This window comes from Cricetulus griseus, chromosome 7, assembly GCF_003668045.3.
Source record: "Cricetulus griseus strain 17A/GY chromosome 7, alternate assembly CriGri-PICRH-1.0, whole genome shotgun sequence".
NCBI classification, from domain to species: Eukaryota; Metazoa; Chordata; class Mammalia; order Rodentia; family Cricetidae; genus Cricetulus; species Cricetulus griseus.
In genome coordinates, this window is record NC_048600.1 from 44,612,333 (window position 1) to 44,640,309 (window position 27,977).

Sequence of the window (27,977 nt, forward strand, 5' to 3'; positions counted from 1 at the left end):
CAATGGAGAGCCCCCTGAAAGCAAGGACAAGATCTTATTCTCCCAGGTCTAAGCTTGGCACCAGGCTTCAGGCAACAGAAGCTCAGTGACAGCTCAGGAGCAGTGGAGGCAGACAAGGGACCACTAAACACAGGCTTGGTCCTGACCTCTTGGGCCTCATTCCACAGTACACCATTGGAGCTGAAGTTATAGACAGCTGTAAATTCCACGTGGGTAATGGGAATTGAATACTGGTCCTTTGGAAGCAGTCAATGCTTTTAACCACTGAGCCATCTCTCCAGGCCAATTTCTATTTCTTTTCTTTTTCTTTCTTTTCCTTTCTTTCTTTCTTCTTTTTTTTTTTTTCTCTTTTTGAGACAGGGTTTCTCTGTGTATCCCTAGTTGTCCTGCAACTAGCTCTGTAGACCAGGCCAGCTTCGAACTCACAGAGATCCACCTGTCTCTAACAACCGAGTGCTGGGATTAAAGGTGTGTGCTACCACTGCATGGCTCCCTGATTTCTATTTCTTAAAAATACATTTTTACAAGCCGGGCATTGGTGGTGCATGCCTTTAATCCCAGCACTCAGGAGGCAGAGGCAGGCGGATCTCTGTGAGTTCCAGGCCAGCCTGGTCTCCAGAGCGAGTGCTAGGATAGGCTCCAAAGCTACACAGAGAAACCCTGTCTCAAAAAACAAAAACAAAAACCAAAAAACATTTTTACAAACTTCATAACTGGGTTTAGAAATTATAGCTCATTGGTGAGACCTTGGCTTCAATCACTAGGAAGGGAAGGAGAAGGAGAAAAAGTATGGGAGAAAAAAAAAAAAAACAAACAGAGAAGGGGAGGGAGAAGGAGAAGGGGGAGGCAGAGAACAGGAACACTTTGGTCAACTTCAAAGATACCATTATAATCTACCATATTTTAAAAGAACATTATCTCACCGTCTTGAAGGTTTCTCTCTCTGTGGTTTATGAGCTTCCTTCTGAGAACTAAGAACATTAAATCCAGATAGCAGGCAACCAGCTAAGTCAAGAGATGCAGTGATTGTCCTGTTCATTTAATCTGTTCTCAGAACGGTATTTTGGAATCCGCTCCAAGCTTGTCCACTCTCAATTCCAGCACAGAAAAGCATCTCTATGGCCTATGTTTGCAGCATATGAGGACAGGGACATTTCACAGGAGCCAAGGATGGTACGCACCATCAAGGCACAACAAGGCCACTTCAATTCAATTTTCAGTATACATAGTCAAGGCTAAAGGCAAGAGTTCATGAAGGGAACCTCACTCAGATCCCGTAACTCTGCTGGCATAGGACATTCACATCAGAAGCTAGCTCAAACAGTTTTGCTTGTAGAGTCGCAGAGGTTTCTGAGAAGTACCATCCTTACCAAGGTCACACAGAAGGAATTCTTCATAAGCCAGTACTCAGTTACTGCCATCTCAAGGGATGAATACAAACATTTCCCACTGGCCCAGGCCCATTTTCAATTCTCATTCAAAGATGCTGCTTGATTCATATGAAAGGTATTCAATGAACAGTAAGGATCCCTCTCAACTCTGGTCTTTCAACTAGTTCCCAAAGATGCCATCTGTGTGTTCCAACTGTTCTGTAAAACCTTTCCAAGATGACTAGACTCTAAAATGCCCCCCCTTGTACTCTGAAGATGACTTAGAACCTCAGTTCTCAGCCTTAGGTTACTCATTTATCACCTGAAGAGAGATCCCCTTCTTTCCACTGAGCCTCCTCACACCCGCCAGGCTCAGTGTCATACCTCAAAGGTTCTCCCATCTCTCTACAAACAAAGAAATCACAACCAAAATCCCATTGTTTCTATAAAAACCTAAGTCCTCCTCATGAACTACTACAGAGATTTTTCTCATTGTCTTCTATTGTCAATACCTTTTATCCCTACTGAACTACAAACGTTTTTAGGTGGTTTTTATATTGTTCTTTAGTGCTAAGATCATCACAGTTATTCAACCTAATAAAAGCTTTCTATATACCATATATGACAACACTAATTTTTCAATTTGTGACTTAGCTATCTGAAATAGTTTCTACACAATCCAAAATAAGGTACAAATATCAAAATGCTAAAGCATTCTTTACTAGCAAAAGACAACACTACCAAGATAGACATTTGAAACTACATTCATTTCAACCTTAAAAAGAAATGAGCTAAGTACTCAGTAGGCAGAGGCTGGAGATGGATTTCTGTGAGTTCTAGGCCAATTTGTCTACAATTTGAGTTCTAGGCCAGCCAGAGTTACATAGTGAGCCTTCAACACAGTAGTTGACATTACCTTACCTACTTAACAACTTCCTTGAACTTTATAATTTATCATGAACCTTTCAGTAATATAATTGCACATAAGAGCTGAGGCAACAGACCCTTTGTGAATTCAGCCTGAGCTAGAGTGAGCCCGTCTCAAAAAAAAACAAAATTATATACAATTATACACAGTTTTGATAGTTTCCTCTCTGCCTCGGTGTCATCACAGTCTGTAAGGTATTGGGTGCCCTACCTCTTCTGAAACAGTGAGAACAGGTGGGGTCTATGTCAGAAACAGGGATTACATGTTCAGGCTGTCTTCCATTGTAGTGGATGTCACAGAGGGCATGGGTGGAAGCAAGAGAGAGTCCCCCTTTTCTTCCTCTTCTCCCTGAGCCTCAAGCTTCTTGGCATGCTTAATGTCACTGCCCACGCATAACTACAATGGGCTCTCACTGAATTAGACTGGGTAGAGGAAGGTGCTCTATCCTTCAGTCTTTAGATGCTCTGACCTCCGCTCTGGACAGCGTAGACACAGAGGCCTCATGATATACACCCACTGTAGCCCAGCCAGCAATTAAATGCTGGGCCCAATGCCTGATCAAAAGCCTTGAAGGTGGCCACAGAGCAATAAAGCAGCACCAGGCCCTAAAACCATCCCCACCTATATGGAGGAGGGTAGTGTTCTTGCTGTTACCTGTTTGGAACACTCACAAAGGCAAAAGCTAAGCAGAAGTTCACCTGATCTACAACTGTATGTTGATTTCAGCAAGCCTACCTTGCAGAAAGTTCTCTTGAGAACACATTAGATCCAAGTCACTATAAAGTTTAATCCTTCAACCATGAAGGATAAGATAAGTGTAGGTCTCAGCCACGTGCTCACTTGATTATTCAAAAAGGAATCTATAGTTCAGGCATTATGACTTACTTCTCCACTGCCACAGACATGAACCAGACATTTGAGAGCTCTGGAGTGGAAGCTGAACCCTAGACTGCTAGTTCAAACCTCTTTAGAATGTGGAAAGCTGACTGCAATGTTTAGAAGGTGCCTTTTAAAAACACCTTCTAAAAAGATGTATTTGTTTTTATGTGTACTGGTGTTTTGTCTACATGCATATCTGCGTACTATATATATGCAGTGTAAAGAGGCTGGAGGAGGGCATCAGATCCTCTGGAACTGGAGTTACAGATGGTTTTGGCCACCATAGGGGTGCTGGGAGCCATGAGCAACAAGAGCTCTTAACTGCAGAGCCATCTATCCATTTCTCTTCTTTTTTTTAAAGGTAAGAAATTGAGGCTCCGAGAGATAAAACGATTTTACTGAGTAATCCACTAGTATATGAACTGGCCAAACAAAGAGAACATCAGAGGGCTCTAGGTCCCAAACTAGGTTCTTAGGAACAGTCTCGGCAACTGAGTTTCAGTCACAGAAGGGTCCTTGAGTCTCCCTGGCAGTGTGGCAGGACTGGAAGAATCAAGCAGATCTATTATTTCTTTCTTTTCTTTTTTTAAAAAATATGAAACAGCTTGTATGGCAAGTTTTTAAAAAAATTTTACTTTTATATGCATTAGTGTTTGCCATCTGTGTCTGGTCCCATGGACCTGGAGTTACAGACAGCTATGAGCTGCCATGTGGGTCCTGGGAATTGAACCCAGGTCCTTTAGAAAAGCAGTCAGTGCTCTTAACTTCTGAGCCATCTCTCCAGCCCCAGAACTGCTATTTCTGCTCTAGGTTGAACACAGTATAGAAACAATAAAGTAGTTTCTATATCCATTCAAAAACAAAGTTATAGAAATGAAAAATGCCTTTCATGGGGGCACTAAATCTTCTCTCTCTTTATCATTAATTAAAAATCACACTGTAAATTTTTTTTTCATTCAAGTCAAAGAAACTACTCTTACATCCTCAGAAAAAGAAACCATAGCTATGTACAGAAAACCAGACAAGGAGGACCTCCATCATCTCCGTAAGTCATTCCTGCCAAATTCCCATCAGGATGAGACTTGGAAAGATGGGAATCCAACAAGCAAAGGAACTGTCACTGCTTCAGCTGTGAGATTTCTTCATGCAAGCCATGTTTTTTTCCAAGTGAGACTAAAATTGCAGGCATTCCTCACTTCCTACTGACCCACGCTGGACAGCCAAAGTGGAGATTTCCAGTGTATAAGAGAAATGTTCCTCCAGAGAACCATGGCATGTGGTCACACCTGACTTCTCCTGGTAGTGGATGGATGTGATGACTGAGCAAAAGTTTCTCCAAAGCCAGAACAGAGATGTCCAGGGCATGATGAAGTATATCCAAAAGGTCTGTGCAGCCCGTGAGTGGATGGCAGCTACCAAGAGGACTCAGCAGCAAGCCAGGCACTGCCAAAGAAGTTGTCAAAAGAAACAGACTCTCACTTCCCTCCTAGAAGCATTATTATATCTTATTTATTATAGTGGACAAGAATCAGAACCAGAAGCACCAATGACATAAGGGAGAAGTTAACCAAGAAACCTCTTCAACCTGTGCAAACAAAAGCAAACCTCCTTTTATCACTTCACAGCTCCCAACCCACTGGACATCAGTTTTGGCACCCCTTCTATATGCAGGGAACTATATATAAGTCAGTGTGCTTACACCAATATATTTCTTCCCAGCAGCCAAACTTCAAGAGGCACCAACAACTGTTATTGTTCCCTTTTTCTCAAGTGTGTATAGCTCTGACAGAAAAGCAAATCTGAGAATTGAGAGGGCAAGGACATGATAGATGTGATATCAGTAGGAGTCCACATGCAGGTCTTTTTGAAATACTACCACCAAAAGGCACCCGAAGAACATAAACCAGGTTAACACAGACCCAAGAAGCTTAAGCATAACTGTATCTTCTAATGAAAAGAGATTTTACAAAACAACCAAGTTTTATAAACTCATGTTTTTCTAACACCAAAACAAACTTACATGAGGCAACTTTTAGTTTTGGAAACATACAAAGTTACCTCATACTAGATCTTTAAGTAGGCATACTCGCTTCAAAATGCTTCATCATTTGGTAAGGCCATGAATCTGAAGGCCAGCCTCCCAGATGAGGGCAAGGCAGAAGTGAGTTGAATGGGACACATTTGGGTCAGATCCTCAAAGAGGGTTCTTGATTAGCTCTTGAAACATTTTCTTTTTAAAACTACCAGGATCTGCCGGGTGTTGGTGGTGCACACCTTTAATCCCAGCACTCAGGAGGCAGAGGCAGGCGGATCTCTGTGAGTTCGAGGCCAGCCTGTTCTCCAGAACAAGTGCTAGGATAGGTTCCAAAGCTACACAGAGATGCCCTGTCTTGAAAAACAAAAAACAAACAAACAAACAAAAAATCCCAAAAAACTACCAGGATCATCTTGGTAATTTAAATCAATACTTGCCAAAGAAATAATAAATAAATACATAAACAAACTATAATAGTTCCAGTGCTATAAGTGAGTGATTTGATTTTGTTTTTTGAAATACAGGTTCTCACTATGGAGCCCCAGGTGGCCAAGATCTTGCTATGTAAATTAAGTTGGCCTTGAACTCAGAGACCCACCAGCTCAGGCCTCTGCCTCTAGCCTCCATGCTAAATCACAACTGATGTTTCATTTGGTATTTTTAAAAAGGTGTTATAAGCTAACCACATCAGTTTAGGCATATAATCTTAGCACTCAGGAAGCTGAGGCAGAAAGACTGCTATGAGTTCAAGGCCAGCCTAAGGCTACTTAGTAAATTCCAAGCCAACCTGGGTTACCTAGCAGATCTTGTCTTAAAAAAAAGGAGGGGTGGGGGGAGCTTGGTCTGAAAAGAATGTAAGAGCAAATTGCCTGAGTAGTTAATAAAACCCATGATGTTTAAATACAAATAGACAAAAGCAGACAAGGAAATAAGGGCATGTGGTGAACCAAAATGGCACTTTTTAAAGATTACTTTTTAAGAGCCTCAGGAAAGCAGTTACAGTCTCAACTCAAGGACAGCACCATGGGCTGCCCCCTGATAGATCACCGTTGATTCCTTCCTGTGACACCAAGTATACCTCAGTTGAAACTCTAAGCCATTTTTGTGTTCTTCATACTTTCAAGCCAGGAACTCTTTGGTGGAGGACAATGAGCCAAATCCAGCCTCTGCCATCACTAACATTAGGTTTTGGATCGCTCATCAACAGCTTCCCCGGCCCATAAATTTCAAAAGTCAGTTCCTTTGTTACATTCTCACCACTTGAGGTGTGGAAAGAGAGCAGGTACTTTCTCTGCCTATTCTTGAGCTATTGTGCATAATTTAAAATGGCCATCCATGGAAAGCCTTCAGGGACCCTTTGGGAATCTATTTCTCTTGCCCAGAGAAAGGACAATCACTGTCCCTTATCCTAGTGTAAAGAGAAAAGCAACAGAAGGAGTTGAAGGAGTAGAAGGGGACACGTGCCCCTGCAAGTGCCACCCAAGGAGGTCCTGCCACCCATCAAAGGATTGGGTCCCTTACCTTTTCCGCGCGGCCCGGAACCACTGGCACCACCAGTGCCCACAGCGCAGGGCGCGTCCTTCCTGGGCCTCTTGCTCTGTGGACGCACGCTGGACCTGAGGAAGTGGTGCTGGTCTTGGGGGCTGCCCTGCGGTGGGGACGGTGTCGGTAGCCCTCTGGGTGGTGCGGGGGCTCCGGAGGCCCGAGGGGTCTGCCCGTCCCTCTTTGTGCTGCTGCTGTCCTCCGCCGCGTCCGCGCCGCCGGGCCCCTCTCCGTCCAGTGACTCCTCATCGGCCGTCCGCTTGCCCAGCTTCTTGAGCCCTTCCTCCCCGCTGCCGGCGTCGCCCAACTTCACTGTCATCCTGCAGCGGGAGAGGCGAGGAGCGGTGAGGCGAACGACAGGCAGAAGTTTACCGCCGGCCTCCCAACATGGCGGCCGTTGTTTGTTCCAGCGCCGCCCGCCGCCCGCCGGAGGGCCCGCACAGTGCTGAGTCCGACCGGACCGGGACCCCGCCCCGCCCTTGGATGCCCCCAACCCAGGCTGGCTGACACCGCCGGGAGCCGTGGAAGGCACGGCGGCAAGGCCTGGCCTCAGCGCTATGGAACCCACTGTCCCGCCACCTACCCCACGGCGCCGCAGTTCATGGCCCAGCCTGGGCCGGCCTCGCTCCCCGCACCGCCAGTAGCCCCTGGCCTCCCGTCTGCTTTCTGGAGACGCGCGTGATCTTGCCGCGCACCTGCCTAATGCAACGGCCTGCGCTGCCCTCGGAGCCCCCAGTGCTCCACGGGCCAAAGCTGCCGCTCCCTCTGAAGCTGGCATGCAAGAGAGAGGCTCTGCACTCCGGGAACCTTCCCAGGCGGGATATGGGAGATGGACCGACTACAAGGCTCCTGCAACAGAGCCTGTTGCATGGAACAGGTTAGAGAACACCGGAAAAGTGACAGCAAACGCTATTATGTTCCAGGCGAATTTCAAGAATCGGAACTGAACTATGTAAACAATTCTGGAAACAACAAGATTCTTGCGTTAACTTATATCACTGTCACAAAAAAATATCGATAAACAAAATAGCAGCTATCTGCAGCCTAAGTGAGTGACACTCACAATAAACTAAGGATCAAGTACATTCCAACATCTTAAGCACAGGCTGTGTGATGAAGCAGGAAAGAGAAACATTGCGTTCTTCAGCAGACACCACACTAGTCTCAAGGCAACTGTTGAGAACATTCCTATTGAATAAGAAAACTAGACAGAACAAGGCACCAAAGCTAACAGGGAAACAGACTGAGGGGTAAAGACCGGGACGTAAAACTCGAAGCAACATCACAAAATGGTGCTGCAACAACAAATGGTGTGCAGTTTTCCTGTTTGGATCTGATCTTTCTAATACTGGCTTAAGAAAATTGGAACAGAACAACACAAGACACATACCCAGGCTAAAGGATTTCATAGCACAGGACTTCTCTTTGAATCTATTCACTTTTAAGCATCTCGCCCAGGTGCCCAGAACCCTGTCACTGCGCTAGGGAGTGAAACCCATTCCCAGAACCAGCCACGCCAACGCCACTAAGCAAAACACATCAGTCCAACAAGGACCCACTGGCCCGCGCGCCAGGCTGCGTCCCCAGGCGCATTCCGGTCGTTCGCCAGCAGCGGTGGACTCCATAGGAGTCCGTCAACGAAACCCGTCACTTCCTGACCGTGGGAGGCACGGGCTCTGCGGGCCTCAACCAGGCTGCACACCCTTTGTCCCATTCCGGTTGGGAGAAGCGCGCACCTTCCCGGGAAGTTGACCGCTGGCTGCACGCAGCGCAGCCCGCCAATACCGCGGCCCCACCGTGGATCCCGTAGGCACCCGAGTGCAGCCTGCGGTCACCTTTTTCATCCACGCCTCCCGGCAGCCTGGATCCCGGATCCCGGGCCTCCGCGGGCGCCCGCAGAACCAACCGGGCCGGGCAGCCCCGGCTGCGGCGAGGCCGCGACGCCGGGCTGGTGGTCGTATTCAGATGCGGTCTCCGAGCACCGTTTCCTTCGCACGTCCTCTCAGTGGACCGGCGTGCGGTTGACAGGACTGAGGGCGCCGGTGCTGCCGCCGCTCGCCCTCCCACACCAGGACACCGCGCTCTAAACAGTTCCGGCTACGGCGGCCGCCGGGGACCTGAAGTCAGCGACGGAGCGGGGCGGGGCGGACGTCTTGCAAGAAGACGAGCACGTCCAGCTTTTCTGCGGGCGCGCCCAACCAGCTGTGTTGCCATTGGTCAGCAGCGGTTGCGTGCGCGTGCACGCGCGGTCTCCCGGGGAGGTCCCGCAACGTGGGGCGTGTTGTGACGGCAACCTCGCGCCCTTGCGGATCGTGCGTCTCTTCGGATTGGCCAACCGATAGCCAATAGGTTCAGCGTCCTGGCTGTGATTGGCTGTGGCTGTGTTGACGGATGCGTGAGAAGAAATCACCGCCTCAGCGGGGCGTCTTGAAACGCGCGCGAACTCGGGTGGAGACGAGGCACTCAGAAAACAGGTGTAGGGCCATAAACATATCATAGCATAGCCCACTGACACTTTTCCTCTTCGAGGCGATAAGGGAATGTTTTTAAAAATTCTATTGCTTACGCAAGTGGCGTTTGAAAATGAATATCCTAGTCCACGGGAGGTCCCCACCTCTGGTTATCCCCTTCGCTCATTGGCGTGGACCGTGCTACTGCGCCTGCTCTCCGGCGACACCCGCCGTTGGCTAACACTGGCTCAAGCGCGCACGGTCGCCCAGGGAACCTAACTAGTCGCGAGGTTCTGCCGATCACTGGCTTGCAGCTGTCTCCCGAAACGTCAGCGCGCTACACTCGGGGGCGGCGTCCGGTACCCAGAACGTCCCAGAGAAGCTCTCGAGCCGCGTCCTCCTATCAGAGGAAATGCATCTAAACTCCTCCAAGTGCTGGCTGATGGCCTCCGTAGTGGAGTGGGCAGGATGAACCCAAAGAGAAAATACCAGGGAGCTTGGCGCAGCTTGCCCTGAGTGGCAAATAGTTCTGGTCCATCTATCAGCAGGCATCCCAAACTGTGGTCCTGGGGCGGGCCTAAGATTCGGAGCTCCGCCTGGTGGTACCGACTACCTTCGGCTTTTTCCGCCGCCAGCCGCCAGTCGTTTCGGGAAGCATCGGAGGCGCGGCGCTCTCCTGCTACTGCTTCTGCTTTCCTCAAGCAGCGTTGTCCCGGCAACACGGAGGTACAGGGAATCTGGCGAAGTTAGATTCCTATAGCTGAGATGCAGACGTGTCTGTGGCTGGAGCAGGAAGTCCAGCCAGGCTTCGGGTGGGGTGGGTCCTCCAAGATCGGGCTGGGGGCCTAGAGGTGACCTGCCCAGACCCTCTTGATTCCTCTGTGCTGGTTTCATGAGGGTTATCTCTTCCCTGCACAATCCTAGGCCCTCTGCTGAACTTTCGATTTGTGGTTTCCTCTTGATGCATTTAGTGTGAAGTGGAGGGGGGCGGGGCAAGAAAGCCGAAATCCTGCGCTTAGTCAACCTTCGGGTGGTTTATAAAAGATACCATGACCTGACTTGGACCCCTTTTGAACTGCACAGCTTTTCAGTAATGTCTGCCTGATGGAGCCAGTGGCCTTATTCTGGCCTAGAGTGTGGCCATTGGTCACTCATTACTCCTGAAAGTCTACATTAGTCCCCATACTTTTGTTCCTGAGTGTCTCAGAGGAGTAGCTTTTCTTTAAGCCTTGTTAGTATGGCTCCGTGGCATAATGAGCCTAACAGATTCTTTCCAAAAAGTTGATAGAGGCAATTACCCCTGGGGATTATAAAAATGAGGATCAGTTGACTGATAAGTGAAATTTTCTTTTTCTTGTTTTCTGTGCTAGATACTTGGAGCTTGTTTTAATTGAAGAAAGGGTAAGTACTTGTTCCTGAACTAAGGCCATTATCAGATTCTTGTTAAGTAGCTATTTTATTGTGAACATCTGCCTCCTAAAGTTTGCTTTAATAATGTTTTAATTATGTGGCTGATATTCATTTAAAAACTTAAGTGCTTGTGAAAGAGAGAATGAACCATTAAAACATTGTATAAAATGAGCTTATTGAAACTGGCACATAGGCCCTTTTTAAAAACTAAGATTTTTTTTTCTTTTTTTTGAGACCAGGTCTCAACCATGTAGCTAGCCTTGGCTGCCTGAAACTCAATATGTAGCATACTGGCCTCAAACACATAGGGATCCTCCTGCCTCCTCTTCTTGAGTGCTGGGATTAAAATCTTGTGTCACTTGGTATGTGTGTGTGTACACATGCATGCACCCCAGTAAAGGCATCAGACCCTGGAGGAGCTGGAGTTACAGGCAGTTGTGAGCTTCCTAATGTGAATGCCGGAACTTGAACTTGAGTTGTCTGGAAGAGCACTATGCTTTCAAACCTGTGTAACATTTCTAATTCAGCTTCTCAATGGTCACTGTAGCTTTGTGATTCCCGACTGTCTAATAAGAGACAGCTTCTGTCCTCTACCACCTGGAAATCGTAGCTAGAAAGCATTCTTTTTTAAAATTTATTTACTTTTATTTTATGTGCATTGGTGCTTTGCATGTATGTCTGTGTGAGAATGACAGATCTTGGAGTTACAGACAGTTGTGAACTGCCATGTGGGTGCCTGGAATTGAACCTGGGTCCTTTGGAAGAGTAGCCAGTGCTCTTAACCTCTGAGCCATCTCTCCAGCCCTAGACAACATTCTTGAGCTTTATGGCTTTACTGAAACTGAATGCTGTTTTTCTCCTTTTCTCCTTGAACAGATATTCTCTTATGGGCAGTTTGCTTTTATTTTGTTTCAAAGTTTTCTTTGAAGGTATTTATAGAAACTGAAATCATGCTTATTGTGTCCGGAATGAGAATTGCCAAGAATTAGTTGAAACCCTGGCTTCAGTGCTCACTTGCTTTCATTCTATTTTTAGTTATTTCTTTGATGGTGATGGATTTTACTTCTTTCCCAGCACACTGTGGATCATTCTAAGTCCAATTCTTTGCTTCTAATTTTTCTATTCCTTCATAATAAAAATCTCTAACAAATGAACTTACCCACATTAGTCTAAAGAACACTTTTAAGGTGCTAAGTGTTTTTGTAGATTTGCTTCCCTTTTATATGTAGTTACTCTTGGTGGTTTTTTCCTCTGCAGGTTTCATCCCTGACCAGATCTATGCATCATCATGGCACTGTATTTTGACCACCGAATCAAAGCCCCAGATGTATCCAGATCTCCCTCACACATCACCTGGCACCCCACCCACCCATTCCTGGCGGTAGCATCTGTAAGCCCATCTTGTGGAGGCAATGTTGACATCTACCTTGAACAAGTGAGTCATCAGAGCTACTTTGACTTCAGCAGCTTCTAGCTCTTGTGTTCTTTTCTTGAGGCATGGAAGCAAGGAGTCAGGATAACTCAGCTCTAGATTTCTCCTCATCAGTTCTTCCTAAAGGTCAATTTATGCCTGATTATCCAAGCCCTCCATATGGCAGTTCTTTTATCCCTGCCATATAGATTCAAGCATAGTCATGCTTACACCTGACTCCTGTGATGTACTTGCCTTCTTCAACTCTCCATGTTGGCCCTTTGAATTTTTTTAGATTTATCTAATATATATATATATATATATATATATATATATATATTAGATTAGACATATATATAGATTAGACATATATATATATATATATATATATATATATATATATATATATATGATTCTTTTGCCTGTCTGTGTGTATATGCACATCTTCAAGGTCAGAAGAAGGCACTGGATCCACTGGTCCTGGAGTTATAGATAGTTGTGAGCCATCATGTTGTTGCTGGGAACCTAACCCAGGTCTTTAGCAAGGTGAATAAGTGCCCTGAACCACTGAGTCAGCTCTCCAGCCCCATGTTGACCCTTTCAAACTGTACGAGTTTCCTATGGCTGCTTTAACAAATTACCACAAACTGGGTGTCTTTAAAGAATATAAACCCTTTTCTCGCAGCTATAGAGGCCAGAATACAGATGATTCAGATATTGCTAGCCAGCCAGCCTAGCTGGGGCAATTAGCTCCAGGTTCATGTGAGAGACTCTGTTTCAAAATAAGGTGAGCTGACAAGATAACTCAGTGAGCAAAGGTACTTGCTTCCAAGCCTAAAGATTTGAGTTCAGTCTACGGGACCCACATGATGGAAGGAAAGAACTAATTCTCCCAATTTGTCCTCTGACCTCCACACACATCATGGCACACACATGTGTTTACATTGCATACACAGAAAATAAGTAATTTTTGTTGTTGTTGTTGTTTTTGAGACAAGGTTTCTCTGTGTGTCCCTGGCTGTTTTGGAACCCACTCTGTAGACCAGGCTGGCCTCGAACTCAGAGACCTGCCTGCCTCTGCCTCCTGAGTGCTGGGGTTAGGGTTAGGGCCACCACTAACCAGCTTATTATTGAAGAAAGTACTCATTTTAAAAAGATTTTATTTTGTGTGAGTATGTGAATGCATCTGTGTGCCAATACCCTGGGATACTAGAAAACATCAGATTACTTGAGCTGGAGTTAGAGGTGATTGTGAGCAATCTGACTTAGGTACTGGGAACTGATCAGGTCTTCTGGAAGAGCAGCAAGAACTCTTAACTGCTGAACCATCTCTTCAGCCCCCAATAACTAATTAATTATTAATAATAATAAAAAGTAATTAAAATAATGTGGAGAGTGACTGAGCCTCTAGTCTCTACACACACGTGTGCATTCACATGTGTACCCAAGCACACAGGGGAGACCAGCTATCATGTCCCCTTGTTAAATAGCTCTTCTGATCTTAAAATAGCTGATGTGAATTGTGTGGGTTAGACAGTTTCTTGATATACCTGCCACTATCTACAATGGGAGATTTTACTTCTTGTCCCACATAGGGTGAGCCTGTGCCTGACACCCACATTGAGAGGTCCTCCCGGGTCACTTCATTGTGCTGGCACCCAACAAGGCTTATCCTGGCTGTTGGCTGGGAGACTGGAGAAGTGATAATGTTTAATAAGCAGGACAAGGAGCAGCACACAGTGCCCCTGCCACATACCACTGACATTGTCATCCTCAGTTGGAGTACCAGTGGGAGCTGCCTGGTATCTGGAGATAAGGTAAGAAGTACACAGTCTCCATCCCCACCATGCATATAGGGATGCATGTGAAAGATGCTAAAGACCAAGTTATTTGAAATGTGTGGTTTCTAGAGTCAATTGATCTCTTCAGGCATGATTGTAGATATCTTTCTTCTCGTTTTTTATTGAGAATGTTAACCAGGCAGTGGTGGTGCACGCCTTTAGTCCCAGCAAGTAGGAGGCAGAGCAGAGGCAAGCAGATCTCTGTGAATTTGAAGTCAGCCTGATCTACAAATCAAGCTCCAGAGAAACTCTGTCTCCTGTCTTGGGGGGGGGGAGGAAGAGAATGTCATACATACATACATATAATGTGTTTTGATCAAGTCTACCCCATATTTTCTCCCCTCCAATTCTGTCCCTGTCCCAAATATCCTAGACCCTCCCAATTTTATGTGTTCTTTTCTTTTTCTTTCTTTCTTTTAAAAATATGTATTTGAAGCCAGACTTGAACTATTCATTCTAAGATCCCAACATGTACCAAAAATATGTCTAGAATTTTTTAGGAAATTGCATTCATGGATTTAGATCCAAGATTCTGTCATGGATCATACATTGCATTTACCTGTCATACTCATTGGTATTTTAGCCAAGACCATCCCTCCCTCACCCCTTTGTCTTTCATAATGTTGACATCTAGAGTCCAGGCTAGTAGCTTTCAAGAATGTCCCTCGGTTTAAATGTTTGATCATAACCTCATGATTGCTTTCAAATTAAACATTTGGAGCAGGACTTTCACATAGAAGGTTTGATTACTCAGTTTCCATCACTGTAGTAAATATTCACCATGAACCAACTTGTAACAAGGAAAGGTTTATTTTAACTCGTGGTTTCAGGGATTCTAATCCATGACTGCTTGTTCGTGTTGCTTTGGGTATAGTACACCAAGGCAAGCGTGCATAATGGGAAACATCTGTTCTCATCATGGCTACTGGGAAGCAAAGGCAGACAGGGCCAACATCAAATATCCCTTTCAAGGACATACCTTCCATTAACTTAACTCTTTCCAGTATACCCTTCCTCCTAAAGTTTCTGGGACCTAGTATTTAGCATACATATTTAGCATATGGCTAATACCTTTGGAGAATATAAGAGGGTCTCGCAGGGATATCCACTGAACACAGCATAATAAGATACAATAAGACTAAGCACAAACCCTCAGGGCTAGGCGAGGCAATCCAGAAGAAAAAAGAGTCCCAAAGGTAGCCAAAAGAGTCAGAGACACTCCCATTCCCACTGGTGGTAGTTCTACAAGAAAACCAAGTTAACAACTATAACACACTTGCAGAGGACCTAGCATAGACCCATGCAGGCTCCCCAATTGCTGTTTCCATTTCTGTGAGCCCTGATGAGCCCTGCTTAGTTGATTCTGTGGGCCATGTTCTTGTTGTGTCCTTGACTTCTCTGGCTACAATTCTTCCTCCCCTTGTTCCGAGAGGTTCCTCTAAGCTCCAAGGGAAGGGACCCGTAGAAATCTCCAATTTGGGCTCTTTGTGCACCTAATGTTTCATTTGCCCATTTTTAATTGGTTTCTTTCTTTTTTAACTTTTTAAATTTAATTTTTTGTTTTTATATCCCTACCGAAGTTTTCCCTTCTTTCTCTCCTCCCAGCCCCTCCCCTATCCACTCCTGTTTCTCATGGATATCAGCCAGCCAAGCTATATAAAGTTGTAGTGGGACTAGGAACCTCCTCTTCTGTTAAGACTGGATGAGGCAATGCAGTAGGAGGAAAGGGTCCCAAAAGCTGGCAACAGAGTCGAGACAGCCCCACTCCCACTGTTAGGAGTCCTACAAGAAGACCAAGTTATACAACTGTAACATATATATATAAAGAGGGCCTAGGTCAGTCTCATGCAGACTCCCTAGTTGTTAGTCTAGTCTCTGTGAGCCCCTATGATTCCCAGGTTAGTTGGTTCTGTGGGTTTTCTTGTAGTGCCCTTGACTCCTCTGGCTCCTACAATCCTTCCTTCTCCCCTTCCTCAGGATTCCCCAAGATCTGCCTAATGTTTGGCTGTGGGTCACTGCATCTGCTTCCATCAGTTTCTGGATGAAGCCTTCTGATGACAGTCGGGCTAAACACCAATCTATGAGTATAGCAGAATATCATTAATGAGCTTTCCACTTTAGTGTTATGATAGTCTTGACAGTCTCCTGTGAAATAGAATAATTCAGCATCATTATATTTCATCATTCTCATCTTGACAAAATTAAGACACAGTTAACCAAACAGATTACTCAGGCATAAAATGAAGCCCAGGTGTGAGCTAAGTTCCTTGAGTCAGACTATTTAAGAAAAGAAATGTTAATCCTTCTCAGAAAGTCTAACATTGTACTGAAATTAATTTAATTATAAGCTAAAGCAGGAAGATACATATAAAGAGTGAGCGAACATCCCTCACCAGGCTTGATCCTGGCAACTTCGCCACTTTTCCACAAGCACCCCTGTTGTGCTCACTAAGGGAAACAACCAGCTGAAGCCAGAAAATGTATACTTAATCTGGGGCCAGCAGGCTGTCCTATGCATCGGGCAAGATCCCAGCCTTTCAGGAAGAAAGACTAAGTCTACACTTTGGGAAGGACACTAGGCCACTTTACTCCCGAGTACCTCATGTGTACCAGTCAACAGCATCTGTGGAGGACGATAGCCCTATAAAGAAATACCTCCAGGGACCTCACTAAATGTCCATTAGAAATCCTTTTGCTCTAGAAGGGCCTAGAATGCCACCGTACAGACCAGGCCATTTGTCTCCTCCCACTACCTCTTGCAGAGGCCAGCATGAGAGTTAAGGAGACCTACACCCCAACATGTGGCAAGTGAGTCTTTAGTCAGGTTTTTCTGGAATGTGCTATTGAAATGCAGCATACTGGTAACCCAGACTTCCCACTAGTGCGCTAAAAGTCCAGTCACCTTCACAAATGGAGCTGGTTTTACCTTACAGCCAGTGTTCCTTTGTGATCATACTATCTACAGCTACATTGTATGAAATAATGAAGAAGGAATAAAAGAAGGTGAAGAGATACCAGGGCCACCCTTGTGAATGGTAAGCCTTCAAAGTCCTCACAGGAAGGTGAAGACATGGAAAAGACTCCCAGACTTGGAACCTGGTACTGCTCAATGTATCCCTATCAGGAAGGTGGCACAAAGGAGGCAGATGCATCTCCAGGTCACTTTTTGCTCATATTTCTAGCTTAACAGGCATAAACCTGAGGTCAGAAGCTCATTGCATCCAGTCGCTCTCTTCTCTGTCAGTCAGTGGAAGTTCAACTCATAATGGCAACAGGCTCCTTTGCCCTCTGTCATATGAATGAGTGTCATATGACCGTCTAAATGAGTAAAAGACATTGTTTCTGGGTACATTTCTTTCTTTGTTTTTTTTTTGTTTTGTTTTATTTTGTTTTGTTCAAGACAAGGTTTATCTGTGTAACTTTGGAGCCTGTCCCGGGAACTCACTCTGTAGATCAGGCTGGCCTCAAAGTCAGAGTTCTGACTGCCTCTGTCTCCCTAGTGCTGGGATTAAAGATGTGCACCACCACTGCCGGGCTCCTGGGTGGATTTCTAATAGAGCTTACAGCCCAGCCCTAACTCATCAACTCTAAGTGTGTCATATAAGTAAGTCCTTTAGTAAGGAGATCAATGTCATATAAAAGAATCCAATTGTTTTTGCAGTCTTTCTGTAATAGAATGTTCCAAGTTAGCAGTTGGTTGTAAGAAACTGGCATTTATGAGCAGGGTGGTGGTAGCCCACACCTTTTCATCTCAGCAATCAGGAAACTGAAGCAGGCAGATCTCTGTGAGTTCGAGGCCAGCCTGGTCTTAAGAGCTACTTCCAGGATAGGCTCCAAAGCTACACAGAGAAACCCTATCTCAAAAAACCAAAAAGAAAAAGAAACTGGCGATTATATCCAGTAACTTCTTCCCCAAATCAAAGTAGCCCAGAAATATGGATATGTGTGAATGTTTAGGAACCTGTCTGAGCTGTCATCTGGGAGCTAATTAATTAAAATCAGAGATAGGAATATCTCACAAGTCATGGCATATGCCCTCATAGTGCTCAACTCTAGGAAAGTTTCTTTTTCTTATCTTTTCATATTGTGTTTTTCTTACTGTACAACATTTTTAACTTTTTAAAAATTAATTTCTGCTGGATGATAGCACATGCCTTTAATCCCAGCTCTTGGGCGGCAGAGGTATGTGGAACTCTGTGAGTTGAAGACCAGCCTGATCTACAGAGAGAGTTCCAGTACAGCCCGGTCTCCACATAGACACCCCATCTCAAAAAACAAGCAAACAGAATTTCTAAACACTTTCCTTGTCTTCATAAAGCTGGCAGAGTCAAGGAGTGTCAGTTTCGTAATATATACTCTTCATAACATGTGTGCTTAAATATTCCCTTTATATCATAATGTGTGCTTATGTATCCTCTTCATATCGTGTGTGTGCTTATTATGTATCCTCTTCGTATCGTGTGTGTGCTTATGTTTCATGCTGTCTTAGAACTTGCATAATCTTTCTGGGAGGGCCAAATCTTTTTTTTGAAGTCCAGCAAAGAGAGTTCACAGGTGCTGTAATGTCTACTGGTCTTGAGTGGAGAAACAGCCCTTGGGGAATGCTTGTGTATCAGGGTGGAGAGATTCAGATTGAAACATGGTCTTTTGCCAAAGCCTGACTCATATTCCCCACTCAGTTCAACCAGTTGTGATAGAGTTGCATTTAGACTTCTCTAGCACTTACCTATGTAGTTGATCTGAGCCTTTGATGACTTTCAAATTGAACACACCAGTTCAGCAACAGAATAAGCAGCATTTAGATTATAACCAAAGAAGGAAATAAATACTTAAGAGTCCTTGTTGATATAAACAAATGCTTATTAGTAAACAAATAATAGAAAAGAGACAAATCTCTTATGCTGAAGAATACTAAATGATTTATGTAGATACTTCGTCCTTGGCTTCTACCCCTTAAATGAGAAGTACACACTGCAGCCTTCTTTCTCAGGAGTACAGTGTAGAAAGGGGAGGGGAAAGAGTCACTGTACAACAAGTAAAAGCTGTCTCTACAAGGGGTCATGGTCAGCATCACAGTGATGCGTTGTATTCCAGTATGGACTTTCCAGTAGGGAACTGCTTCTCTGGTTCTGCCCTAACAAACCTATAACCCCCATCCAGCTATGGGGAAAACATCAGATAAATCCCTGTGGTGCAGCACCTTACACTGTACCTAAGCAGCACCTTAATGCTAAGTAAATGGAGCACTGAAGAAATCATGGTCCACGGGAGCTTAAGAAGACATGACAGCTAATGTCATGTGGAATCCTAGGCAGGCTCCTGGGACAGAAAAGTGATAGTAAGGGAAACTGAAGACCTCTGAATGAAGTACTGTGGACTTAGTTGGTGGTGATATAAATATTAGCTCATTAATTCTAGACAAGTGCTTTTTTTTTTTTTTTTTTTTCTCTCGTGGGAGTGCTAGAGACTGAATTCAAGGCTTGTGTGTACTAAGAAAGCACTCTACTGCCAAGCTGTATCCCAAGCCCTAGCTCATTAACTCTAAGAAGTGTACCTTACAGAATAGTAGTAGGGGAAACTGGAGTCATACACAGGAGCTCTGTACTGTCCTATGCAATCTTCCTGTGAATCAGAATGTCTTCTAAAGTTAGCAGTGCATTCTGAGCACATGGCAGCTGCTCTCTAGAAGTGAGGAAGAGGAAGGGGCACAGGGAAGGGTTGTGGTTCTGTGCACTTTTGAATAATTTGGCATTTCCATGGTGCACATGTAGTACAGTGATGTTTTTGAGCAAGTAATCACCAATGTTGTGTTACTCCATTTATTGTTCACCTCCAACCAGTGTTCTTTACACATGATGTTGACCTCCTGCAGCTTGGGGTCCTGCTCTTGTGGAGACTGGACCAGCGGGGCCGAGTACAGGGGACACCACTCCTGAAACATGAATACGGGAAATCACTCACCCATTGCATCTTCCGCCTCCCTCCTCCTGGAGAGTAAGTAGGAAGCCCCACGAGGTCTGTCTTCTCTCCTCCTTCATCCTGGGGGTGGGGTGTATGGCTCCTGACCCAGGTGGACCCAGACCCAAGTCTTCTAGAAATCTTGACTGCTGTATCCTTTACTCTCAGGGATCTAGTTCAGTTGGCAAAGGCAGCAGTAAGTGGTGATGAAAAAGCCCTGGACATGTTTAACTGGAGAAAAAGCAGCTTTGGAAGTTTCCTGAAGACGGGGTCTCAAGAGGGGCTGTCTTTCTTTGTCAGTCTGATGGATGGTGAGCAACTCGGGATGTCATTGTAGATTTCGTCCAAAGAGATTTTAGGCTGACAGCAGTGCTTCTGTGTAAAATGACCTCAGTGCATATATCTGTGGATGCTGGGCTCCCTGAAGATGTTCTCCTGACTAGATGGTGCTATGCTTGTTCTAGAAGAGATGCAGACAGGCCATCTTAATTTGTTTTGAAGGGTTTTCCTCAAGAAGTTTTCTTTTGTTTGGGTTTTGTTGTTGTTTTTGTTTTGCATTGTTTTGATATAGGTCTCACTATGTAGCCTAGGCTTGCCTCCAATTTATGACCTTTCTGCTACCACAATCTCCTAAATATTGGGACTACAGGCATATACCACTGTCCATGACCTGCTCATAAAGATGTTTTCAGGATTTTTATCTGGTTGATTGGTTGATTAATTTTTTTCATTGGTAGTGTTTTGTTTGAGGGTTTGTTTGGGTTTTTGTTGGTTTTTTGGTTTTTGTTTGTTTTCTTTTTGAGACAGGGTTTTACTGTGTACCCCTGGCAGGCTGAGAACATGCTGTGTAGACCAGTCTGGTCACTTGCTGCTGCCTCCCAAGTGCTGGGATTAAGGGTGTGTGCCACCACACCTGCCCTCATGGAGCTTTTTTTTTTTTTTTCCTTTTTTTCTTTTCAGTTTTTCAAGATAGGGTTTCTCTGTGTAGTCTTGGCTGTCCTGGAACTCACTCTGTAGACCAGGCTGATCTTGAACTCACAGAAATCCACCTGCATCTGCCTCCCCAGTGCTGCACACTCTGCCGCCACCACTGTCACTGCCGCCAGCACCATCCAGCCTCATGAAGCTTTTAATCAGCAATTCTACACTGACTGCATAGCAGCAGAGACAGCAGAGATGGTTTTGGAAGGTTCTTTTCCAGTTCCCTTGTTATTCAGTCTGCATAATTATCAAGTACTTGCTGTATGCCAGATGTGTTTGAGGTTCTTGAGAATGAAGCATAAGCATCACAATGACGGTTTGCCCTTGTAGCTTGTAGCTAGCCCTCACAGAGGCTGCTATTAAGCACCATCTGCCCATTGAATTTTTACCTATTTTTACCTATTTTGTTTCTGTTTTTGTTTTTGCCTAGTCTGGACAGAAACTCTTGGAACCCTCCTACTTTAACTTCCTGCTTGCTGAGATTGTAGCTATACCACCTTTTGATTTTAATATCATTTATTCTCAGTATAAACAGGAAACACACTTTGCAGCCAGGGCTGAAACAAGTACTCCTTGAAGCTAATGAGAAAGAGTGACAGTCAGATGTGGTACCTTTCCCAGGAAATGAGAACCATAGGAGGTGGCTGGGTTTGAGAAGGGAGGCTGTTGATGTTGGAAGAGGTCATGGGGTTCATAATTTCTGAATAGGAGAAACCTTTCATTTTAAAAGATAAAGAAATAGAGTCAGTAGAGAGGGACAATTGAGGAAGTACATGGGGCAGGGAGAAGGATATAGGAATGATAACTAAGATGGAAGGAATGATTCTAGTAGCCTGGAAGAGGATATATACAGAGCTGTGGAGGATCTAGATTAGGTCTCTGCCTATCCCCCAAGATGTGGGTGTTAGGGTGCAAGATCATGTATGTGCTTCAATTTCCCTCTGTGGAAGACAGGGATTATATTAGTCTGCTGCCTTATTGTCTAATGACCATACTCCATAATCTCTGCTTATTAAATTGTTCAGATTAACTTAGATGAATTTGAACTTTTCATTTAATAAGAGCTCCAGTTATCCATGGAGAATGAGACCAGAGACAAGAAGGTCCCCTGTGGAGGCTCTTGAAGACCTTCAGAATTGAGCCAGAGAGTCCTGGAAACTCACCCATCCTCAGTCACCTAAGAAGAAACAAAGGAGTCAGACCAGATGGTGCTGACCAGTGTTGACGTGGTTGTTCAGGGCAGGGCAGGAAGAGGAGGAGTCTAGGTGGGGAGACATGTACCCTAACCAGGCCATGCACCCCAGAAACCTCCCACAAAGGGAGAACTGTGGCTGGGTTGAGCTGGGCAGAGAGAGATGGAGGGGGTCTCACAGTGGCGTGGGAGCAAGTAACGGGGGGACTGAAGCTGCTGGTGGAGTGAAAGTGGGTGCCAGAGAGGGATGGGTAGAACTTCCCATTGCTAGAGAGGAGGAAGAGGCGATTGAGGGAGCTGGAGGGGGAATCCACAGAGTCAGCTATGCTGGCCAAGTAAAGTAAAGCAGGGATCGTGTCAGAGATGGTAGCCTACGAAACATTGTGGCAAATGTCTTCTTAAGTTCTTAGAGTTGTGAGAGTTTCCTTAAGTAGATAGAAACTGATGCTCATGGGTACCATTGAAAAACATGAACCAGGAGCCACCTCTTTCCCCAGGGACAGTGCACTATGTGGATGAAAAAGGCAAGACTGCCCAGGTGGCATCCACAGATAGCTCCATCCAGATGCTGTTCTACATTGAGAAGAGAGAAGCACTGGTTGTGGTTACACAGAACCTCCTCTTGTCTCTGTATGTGGTGACTCCTGAGGGGGAAGCTGAAGAAGTAATGAAGGTAGGTGAAAGAGCAAGGTGCTGGACCGGCAGGGCTACTGGCTTAGGCTAAAGACCGGGATTCTTGCCTGTTTTTACTGTCTTTCTGTCTTAGTTAGCAAGGCTGAAGAGCTGTCACTTGCTTGAAAGAGCAGCTAGCCTAGCTATTCAGTGTCACTTCTTACTCTAGGTTATCAGTGTAAGTGAGGAAAATGAAAGCTTTTCCAGTGTCTCTGAACAGGCTTGGGTAAGGTTAGGGTTACCTAGGCTTGCTCCCAGTCTGTGTCCTTCTCAATTAGAGAATTCACCTTCAGCATCTCACTAGATTTCCACAAAGGGATGGATAGAACAGGAGACATTGTCTCCACCTTCCAGCTGTATGAAAGAGCCTCTAAGAAGGCTCATTTATTGTCCCAGAGCCGGGGTTGGCATCGCCTAGTGTCTATTACAATGGTAGTTCTGCACCGTGGTCTTTTACGTAGGTGTTTACTTTGTTTTATACAGTGAGCAAAGTTAGTTATCTTGGCTGAACTGTAATGCCAGCTGTATTGTTAGCCCTGAGACCCTCCACATGTTTAAGAGGCCCACTAGGAATGTGTCCAGTGCCACCTGCTCCTAGATAAAGGTCACTTGTATACCCTGTATAGTTCATTTAAAAGCACTGCTGCTTGCTGTCCCCTATTAATCTTTTGTCCCCCCCCCTTTTTTTTAAATATGTGTAGGAGTTTTGCCTACACATATATCTCTATACTGCATACATGCTTGGTGCCCATGGAGGTCAGAAGAGGGTGTTGGATCCCATGAAACTAAAGTTGCGAGCCACCATGTGGGTCCTGGGAGTTGAATCCAAGTCCTCTGGAAGAGCAGCCAGTGCTCTTAAATGTTGAGCTATCTCTCCAGCCCTCTTTTGTTTCTTTAATTAGTTTTGTTTTGGTTTGGGGTTTTTTGTTTGTTTGGTTGGTTGGTTTTTCAAGATAAGGTTTCTCTGTGTATCTTTGGCTGTCTGGAACTCACTCTGTAGACCAGGCTGGCCTCAAACTCACAGAGATCTGCCTGCCTCTGGGATTAAAGGAGTGCACCACCACCACCCACAGCATGTTTTGTTTGTTAGTTTGTTTTGAGACAAGACTTCACGTTTCCACATTTTCCTGGACCTTGCTATATAGCCAAGGCTTACCTTGAACTTCTGATCCTCCTGGCATAGTCTATTTAATTCTGGGATTATAGGTATGAATTGGAATGCCCAGCTGGTCTTGATTTATAAGAATCCATGAACCATAGAGAATGCCGAACTTTCCCTGAAGATACTCTTCCAGGTTGGAGAGTTCATTGTATCCTATAACAGCAGTTGTAAATAGTCCTTGAGTTGCATGGACTAAGTGTCTTGCTTGAGCCAACTTGACAAATAGCCGCTTACTATATAGTTTATCAACAGACATTGCACTCACAGTTCTGGAAGCAGGAAGTCCAAATTGGCTACAACCAGTTTAGTTCTTGCTGAGGGATAGATTTCTGGATTACATAGAGTAGCCTCCCTGTGTCCTTACATGGAGTCTGGAAAGAAGGAGGAAGAGAACACATGAGCTTGAGGGAAAGTGAGAGCATGTGCTCTCTGCTGTACTTGTTCCTAGGGCCAGATTCTACCATCCTCCCTTAATTGCCTTCTAAAGGCCATATCTACACATACAGTAATATAGGTAGTTGGTTCAGGTACCTCACTAGCTCCTACTGGTTGCTAGACTGGGAAAATTTGCTTTCTGCACTAAATAGGGATGGGAGACCTATAGTATAGGTCAGGACAGCACAAGGAGTGTTTACTATCCACTCTAGAAATGCCCACCATGCACTAGGTCAGACATCTCTGCCTATGTAAATTGCTGTTTGCTTCAACCTATACATCTTTTTTCTTAATCTTTTTAGAATTTTTATTTTATGTGTATGGGTGTTTTGTCTGCACACATATCTGTGTACCATGAGTGTACCTAATGCCCACTAAGGCCAGAAGAGGTTGTTGGATCCCTTGGAACTGGAGTTATAGACAGTTGTGGACAGCCAAATGGTTTCTGGAAATCAAAGCCTGGTCCTCTGGAAGAGCAGTCAGTGTTCTTAAACTGAGTCATTTTTCCAGCCCAACCCCTTAAAAATAAGGCCAGCTCTCCATTTCCACTATTTGCCCTATGTTGTGACCCCTTGGTGAGTCTCAGTGATGCCACTGAAGACCAGATGCCAGGCTAACACAGTTTCATCAGGCATCTTGGCAAGAGCCTTGTGCTTCTTTTAAGTTGCTTTTTTCCCATACAGGTAAAGTTGAGTGGGAAAACAGGTCGCCGGGCAGATATCACTCTGATAGAGGGCACCCTTCTTGTCACAGCCGTTGGGGAACCAGTGCTCAGGTGAGAGCTTGTCTTCCCATGCGGATCCCTGGGAAATCCTCTGGAATGGACTCTCCTATATAGAAATGGATAATGCACATTGTTATGAATTTTCCCATATTAGACAGCTCTATGAAGCTAAGCAGTGGTGGCTCCAGGGGTCCTCGCCTACTCTAGCTGTCCTTCCTGCTTCCTCCCAGGCCTTCAGGCAGCATGACTACATCACATCTGCCCTTGGAATCACTTTGCCTGGTTTGGGAGAAATTTGTTTTTTAAATAGGGTCTTGCTACTGTTTATGCTGGTGTCCAGCTCCTGGGCTCCAGCACCGCTCCTGCCTCGGCCTCTGAGTAACTAGGACTACAGGTGTATACTCCAAACCTAGTTCTGCATAGTTCCTTAAGATTGGCATAATTAGAAGCAGGCATTTTGGTATCTTTTTGGCCACTCATAATGTTCAACATAATGTTCACTGTTACTGTGTGTAGCTGGGATTCCTATGTTCTCCTCTTGCTCTAATCCTTTAGTAACCACCCTTTTTATTCATAAACAGTATATCAGGTTTCTTTTTTGTATTAGGAGTCTGTAGAGCACAGCTCAGAGTTTTCTTCCCAGCCCTCAGGTCAGAGGAAGGGCACTAATATAACCCTTCACAGGGCTTTCCTCTTTCTATTGCAGATTCTGGGACTTAGAACGAGGAGAGAATTACATATTGAGTCCACAAGAGAAATTTGGCTTTGAAAAGGGAGAGAATATAAACTGCGTTTGTTTCTGTAAAACCAAAGGTGGGATTTCTTTTTTTTTATTTAAATTCTTTAATTACTACTCATATTTACATATCCATCCCCCCCATTCCCTCGCCCTCCCATCCTCCCATGTTCCCCACAACCCCCCCCCAACCCATCCCCAAACTTCTCCTCCTCAGGGATAGTGAGACCCTCCACCAGGGACCTTTAAAGTCTGTCATACCATTTGGGGGAGGGCCTAGGCCCTCCTTGCTGTATCTGGGCTGCAATAGTATCCCTCCATAGGGAATGGGTTCCCAAAGTCCATTTGTGCTCTAGGGATAAAGACTGGCTTCACTGTTAGAGGTCCCATAGACTTGTCTTGGCCTCCTAGCTGGCAAGGGTGGGATTTGTTGACCTGACATGAAAGGAATAGAAACAATTTCAAGCATTGTGTCAAGAAAAAAAATAAGTTATGTGAGATTTAGAGCTTATTCAAAAATGGAAGCAGGCTACAGTAGCACATACCTTCAAAAATGGAAGCGGGTACAGTGGCACACACCTTCAAAAATGGAAGCGGGTACAGTGACACACACCTTTAATCCCAGCATGAAGAAGGCAGAAGCAGAAGAACTCTTTGAGTTCAAGGTCTATATTGTGAGTCCCAGGCCAGCAAAGACTACATAGTCATAGTGAGGTACTTTTTTAAAGACTTACTTATGTGTATGAGTCAGATCCCATGATAGATGGTTGTGAGCCACATGTGGTTGATGGGAATTGAACTCAGGACCTCTGGAAGAACAGCCAGTGCTCTTATCTGCTGAGCCATCTCTCCAGCCTGTGAGATACTTTTTTGGGGGATTTTCTCCCTTCAATATCTAGAATTTATTTTCAAATTTGGTTCTAAGGTGAACTTTTTTAAAAATTTATTTTACATACCAACCATAGTTCCCCTTCTCTCCCTTCCTCTCCTTCCCCCCATTTCCCCCAGCCCTCCCTCATCCACTCCTCAGAAAGGGTAAGGCCTCCCATGGGGAGTCAACAAAGCCTGGCACATTCAGTTGAGGCATGTCCAAGCCTCCCCACTCTTGTTTGTGGGACCCCTGGCAGCGAGGTACTGTTTTTTATTTTTTTTTTATTTATTTTGTTTTTTTGAGACAGGGTTTCTCTGTGGCTTTGGAGGCTGTCCTGGAACTAGCTCTTGTAGACCAGGCTGGTCTCAAACTCACAGAGATCAGCCTGCCTCTGCCTCCCGAGTGCTGGGATTAAAAGCGTGCACCACCACCACCTGTCAGGTACTGTTCTTTAAAAAAGAAAGATAAGTAAGTTGTTATTATCAGTTGGTCAAAGATGAACAAGTGACAACAAAACCTTCTTATTTCACATAATGTCCAAAAGGTTTGACCAAAAGAGTGACACTGGTGTTACATACATCGAGGCCTGGACCTTTCATGGTATGGGTAATGTTTGTGCACTAGGGAAAGTATACAAATGCATGAGTGTGCAAATACCAAGGACAGAAAGCTAGGAGAAGAACCAGAGTGTCACTGAGTTAGCCCTGCCGAGGACTTGGCACTAGTGGAAATCTTTCTCAACAAGTAACATGTGCTCTGCTTTTACCTGTAGGTCTCCTGGCAGCTGGGACCAATAAAGGGCGAGTAGCCTTGTGGAAAAAAGTGCCAAACTCCCTAAGTGGCAGGGGGGTTGAGGGCAAGGACATGTGGGCTCTTCAAACCCCTACTGAACTTGAAGGAAACATCACACAAATAAAGGTACAGTAATCAGCTCTGTATCATATTTGGTGCACTCATTGTCTGCTATACCTAATAGAGAACATAATTAACTTGGAACCTTTTTTAAAAAAATCATTTATTCAATTTAGCACCAGAAAAATAATACTAACAAGAAATTATATAGATATATAATCCCAATACTTAGGCACCTGAGGCTTGAGGCCAGCCTGGGTTAAATGGGGGTGGTAGCACATGCCTTTAATCCCAGCACTCAGGAGGCAGAGGCAGGGGGATCTGAGTTCAAGGCCAGCCTGGTCTACAGAGTGAGTTCCAGAATAGCCAGGGCTATACAGAGAAACCCTGTCTTGGGGGGAAGGGGGAGATATTTAAGTCAAGTATGGTGGTGCATACCTATAGTCCCAGTTACTTGGAAGGTTGAGACAGGAGAATCACTGAATTCACAAGTTTGATGAAACCCTCTTTTAAGAAACAAAAAGAGAA

General features: G+C 45.0%; 2 protein-coding genes across 6 annotated transcripts in view; one reads left to right on the forward strand and one right to left on the reverse strand.

Annotated features, from left to right (window-relative positions):
- Nucleotides 1-8,836, reverse strand: part of Cramp1 (cramped chromatin regulator homolog 1) — a 60,114-nt gene extending 51,278 nt beyond the window's left edge. Inside the window, exons 1-2 of one of the 3 annotated variants that reach the window (XM_027425020.2) lie at nucleotides 8,590-8,836; nucleotides 6,734-7,074 (exon numbers count right to left, since the gene is read on the reverse strand). In XM_027425020.2, coding sequence (XP_027280821.1) covers nucleotides 6,734-7,073 — 340 coding nt within the window. In that variant the 5' untranslated portion in view covers nucleotide 7,074; nucleotides 8,590-8,836. Of the gene's footprint in view, nucleotides 1-923; nucleotides 4,621-6,733; nucleotides 7,075-8,490 lie in introns of those variants that run through there. The other 2 variants (XM_027425021.2, XM_027425022.2) reach the window with 2 other exon arrangements.
- Nucleotides 8,837-9,520: 684 nt separating this feature from the next.
- Nucleotides 9,521-27,977, forward strand: part of Ift140 (intraflagellar transport 140) — an 84,692-nt gene continuing 66,235 nt past the window's right edge. For 2 of the 3 annotated variants that reach the window (XM_027425016.2, XM_027425017.2), the window contains exons 1-10: nucleotides 9,521-9,930; nucleotides 10,575-10,605; nucleotides 11,872-12,049; nucleotides 13,621-13,842; nucleotides 19,739-19,860; nucleotides 19,993-20,135; nucleotides 22,495-22,670; nucleotides 24,950-25,041; nucleotides 25,697-25,803; nucleotides 27,370-27,515. In XM_027425016.2, the coding sequence (XP_027280817.1) occupies nucleotides 11,903-12,049; nucleotides 13,621-13,842; nucleotides 19,739-19,860; nucleotides 19,993-20,135; nucleotides 22,495-22,670; nucleotides 24,950-25,041; nucleotides 25,697-25,803; nucleotides 27,370-27,515 (1,155 nt within the window). In that variant the 5' untranslated portion in view covers nucleotides 9,521-9,930; nucleotides 10,575-10,605; nucleotides 11,872-11,902. Of the gene's footprint in view, nucleotides 9,931-10,002; nucleotides 10,022-10,574; nucleotides 10,606-11,871; nucleotides 12,050-13,620; nucleotides 13,843-19,738; nucleotides 19,861-19,992; nucleotides 20,136-22,494; nucleotides 22,671-24,949; nucleotides 25,042-25,696; nucleotides 25,804-27,369; nucleotides 27,516-27,977 lie in introns of those variants that run through there. The other variant, XM_035447606.1, reaches the window with a different exon arrangement.